At 65.0% G+C, this 3763-nt stretch overlaps 1 protein-coding gene across 1 annotated transcript; it reads left to right on the top strand.

Annotated features, from left to right (window-relative positions):
* Positions 1 to 1513: 1513 nt before the first annotated feature.
* On the top strand, positions 1514 to 3109 carry GP9 (glycoprotein IX platelet). Its single transcript, XM_039248617.1, has 2 exons — positions 1514 to 1595; positions 2535 to 3109. The coding sequence occupies exon 2, from the start codon at positions 2546 to 2548 to the stop codon at positions 3077 to 3079; it is 534 nt and encodes a 177-aa protein (XP_039104548.1). The 5' UTR covers positions 1514 to 1595; positions 2535 to 2545; the 3' UTR covers positions 3080 to 3109.
* The last annotated feature ends 654 nt before the right edge of the window (positions 3110 to 3763 follow it).

The following is a 3763-nucleotide window of genomic DNA, read 5'->3' as shown; positions in this document are numbered from 1 at the left end:
GGGTTCGGGCCCCATGTCGGGCTCTGTGCTGACAGCTCAGAGCCTGGAGCCTGCTTTGGATTCTGTGTCTCCCTCTCTCTCTGCCCCTCCCCTGCTCATGTTCTGTCTGTCTCAAAAATAAATATTAAACACACACACACACACACACACACACACACACAAGCAAACCCAATCCCAGGTGTCCTGGGGGCAGAAGGCCGCTCGGGCGAGCCGCGCCTCCCCTCTGGCTTCCTGCCAGCATCCGGCAGCCACACAGTGAGGGGTCAGGTTAGAAAAGGGCCAGGGTCCTCCCTGCGGATGGGATCGGACAGAGTCCAAGCATGGGCTCCTCCTGCAAGCACCCAGCGCGGACTCAGTGAGGACCTGCGACGTGCAGGCACTGACCTCGGCACTGTCCCCGGGCCCTGGAGACGGTTCCTGCCCTCAGGGAGGCCCTGTGCGGGTGACGGACACACACGTGGATGGTGGCCACTCCACGCCTAGAAGCGGGCTGAGCGCTGCCAGACGCTAAAAAAATAAAACGCCCACATTCTGTGTGAACACAAGGAATGTTCTCGTGGGTCTAGGGTAGCGTGTTCAGGGGGCATTTAATTTTTTTTGTTTGATTATTTATTTTTGAGAGAGAGCAAGACAGAGAGCGAGTGGGGGAGGGACAGAGACTGAGGGAGACACAGAATCTGAAACAGGCTCCAGGCTCTGAGCTGTCAGCACAGAGCCCGATGCGAGGCTCAAACTCATGAACCGTGAGATCATGACCTGAGCCGAAGTCGGGTGCTTAACTGACTGAGACCCCCAGGCGCCCCCAAAATACATTGGTCTTTTAAAGGGAACTTTATATCGTTAACATAAATGGAAAGCTGCTGTCACTCCCCTAAGTCAAGTGTAGTTCTAGAAATAAACATAATGTAAATTTAAAAACGGTTTTAAATTCTAGCTAGAGACCGATGTCTGATGGAAACGGAGCCCCAGACTGCGGTGTCCTGGGACAGAAAAGGACAGGACCAGGAAGCGTTAGAAGGTGCTGAAGACACAGTGGCGCCAGAAAGTGACCTTCTCCTTGACCTATTCCGAAGGACCGAAGAAAATGAAAAACCCCCATGGGATTCTCAGCCCGTGGGAGTTGCCCCGCCCACACCCTGTGCTCAAGCAGGACAGCTCTTATTGCTCCCATTTTACAGATGAGAAAATCTGCGATTTGGAGGAACAAGGAGCGAAGCCGCTCAGCTCCGAGGCTTCTCCTGGAAACCATCCCCCCCCGCCCGCCCTGGGGAGGGGACTCCCAGGTCCTCCCGAAGACCCTGTACGGAGGCCCAGTGAGGCGCTGTGGCACATGGCATAGCTCGCGGGACCCCCTTCCGTACACCAGGATCAACCTACCGTTCTGGGCCCAAGGCCCCGGATCCCCGAGCGCCGGCTGCCCCCGGAGATAGTGCCCCCCAGGCTGCAGTGGGGGGATAAGCCAGGCTGTTTTCATCACTTCCTTCCTGTCACTCAAGAGCGGCCACCACCACTGGCTCCCTTGCATGCAGCTGCACTTCAGCCCCAACCAGGACAGCTGAGGCCGCCGAAGGGGGTGCCAACTGCAGGCCTCACAAGTAAGTGGCCCTCATTACCCAGCACTGCCTCCCCCCCACCCCAGGTGGGACGGGGGGCAGGGCCTGGCCGGGGAGGCCAGCCACCGAGGAGGCATGCCTGTGTCCCACCTTCGGGTCGGCTCCAGATGGGACTGGGCGGGGGGACTCGCTCCAAGACACCGGCTCCTGGGTTTATTCAACTCATATTCACAGCAAGTGTGCGGCGGGCCAGGCCCTGGGGGGAGGGCCTGTCTTGGGAAGGGGGGCCGCTCCTGGGGAAGTCAGTGACCAGGCAGGAGCCGCCTGGAGCTCACGAGGCCTGAGTCGGAGTCCGTTCTCTGACGCAGATCGCTCGCTCGGTGACCCTGCGCTGTCACTCTCCTCTCGGGCCTCCCTTCCCCCAACTCTGAGCATTACCCCCCCACGCGTGGCTTTCCACAGGGAACCTCCCTGCCGCACCCACTTGCCCACATTGGCTTTCACCTCAGCGTTCACTCGGCCACAGGCACGCGGGCGGTTTAGAACGGGTGGGACCAGGTGGGGTCTGTGAAACCCACCCCAGCAGCCTGACCCCAGGGTCTGATGTAGGGGCCTGGAGGAGCCTGGGGCCTGGGGTCATAACGCGGAATTTTCTAGCAGGCCTCGGTGCCCCTCACCCCCGAGCTGGGGCTGGGGCCTCTGCGAGGGGCCAGGAGGTCCCTTCCCAGGAACGTTCTCACCCCCCTCCCCTCCCCCATCACAGCCACGCTCACCGTCCTGCCTTCCTAGTGTCCAGTGAGGCTCAGCCAGGCCTGGGTTGGGAGCCTGCCTTCTGTCTTCACCGCTCCATTTCACAGAGGGAAAGCTGAGGCCTGAGAAGGGGGGGGCGGGTTGTCCCTTGTCCCAGGTCAAGCCCGCTGGCCCTTGGCACGGGGTGCTGGCCGCGGGCCCTCCCTCACCTCGCGGCCACTGTCCCCACAGCCAGCCTGCCAATGCCCACCTGGGGGTCCCTGCTGCTGCTCTGGGCCGCGGCCGCGGCCACCGAGGACTGCCCGGCGGAGTGCACCTGCCGGGCCTTGGAGACCATGGGGCTGGCGGTGGACTGCGGGGGCCGGGGGCTCACGGCCCTGCCCGCGCTGCCCGCGCACACCCGCCACCTGCTGCTGGCCAACAACAGCCTCAGCTCCGTGCCTCCGGGCGCCTTCGACCGCCTGCCCCAGCTGCAGACCCTGGACGTGACTCAGAACCCCTGGCGCTGCGACTGCGGCCTCGCCTACCTGCGCCTCTGGCTGGAGGACCGCGAGCCGCAGGCCCTGCAGCGCGTCCGCTGCGCCAGCCCCCAGCTCGCCGCCGGCCGCCCGCTCGGCCAGCTCACCGGCTACCAGCTGGGCAGCTGCGGCTGGCAGCTGCGGGCGCCCTGGGCCTACCCGGGCGTCTGGTGCGACGTGGCGCTGGCGGCCGTGGCCACGCTGGGCCTGGCTCTGCTGGCCGGCCTGCTGTGCACGGCCCCGCAGACCCTGGGCTGAGGCCACGCCCCCGGCCCCGGGCCCCGCCCCAGCCCCTGGCCCCGCCCCAATGCCTGGGCCCCGCCCCCAGCCCGGATCAGGCCCCGGGCCACGCCCCCAATGCCTGGGCCACGCCCCCGGTCCAGGCCACGCCGCAGCCCTTCCCCAGAGCCCGCCAGGCCTGGTCACCCGGAGCCCCCACTAACTCAGAATAAACTGGCTGCTCAGCCGTCTCATCCAAGCTCAGAACTTTTTTTCTGGCTCCTTCGAGAACCGGGGGCCCTTTTGTTAAAACCAGGTGCCCACCGGGCCCACCTCTGCCCCGGGGCCCTCCACCGCCCCCGCGCCAGCCGCCCCGCTTCCACGCCCCGGGGACGTGGTGGGCCCTTCCTGGGGGCGCGCGGGTCAGGGGCTCGCCCGCCTCCCGCACGGGGCCCTGGAGGCCCGGGCAGACTTGTTTCGCCTCCGAATTCCGCGGAAAGCGTGCTCTCCTGCCAGAGCAGGGGCAGAGCGGGAGACGAGCGAGGCCCATCTCGGTGACCGACCTGCCACCGCTTCCCAGATGGCCTCGGGCCTCTGTCCGGCCACGACCACCTGCCCCCACGGCCCCAGCCTTTCCGTCTTCTCCCGTAAGCCCCTCTCCTCCCTCCTCTCTCTCCATCTTTCTTCAGGAACAAAAGAAGGGCGCCTGGGGGCTCCTCTGAC

Source organism: Hyaena hyaena, unplaced genomic scaffold, assembly GCF_003009895.1.
Source record: "Hyaena hyaena isolate Hyena2069 unplaced genomic scaffold, ASM300989v1 scaffold_316, whole genome shotgun sequence".
NCBI classification, from domain to species: Eukaryota; Metazoa; Chordata; class Mammalia; order Carnivora; family Hyaenidae; genus Hyaena; species Hyaena hyaena.
This window is presented reverse-complemented; position numbering and strand designations above follow the sequence as displayed.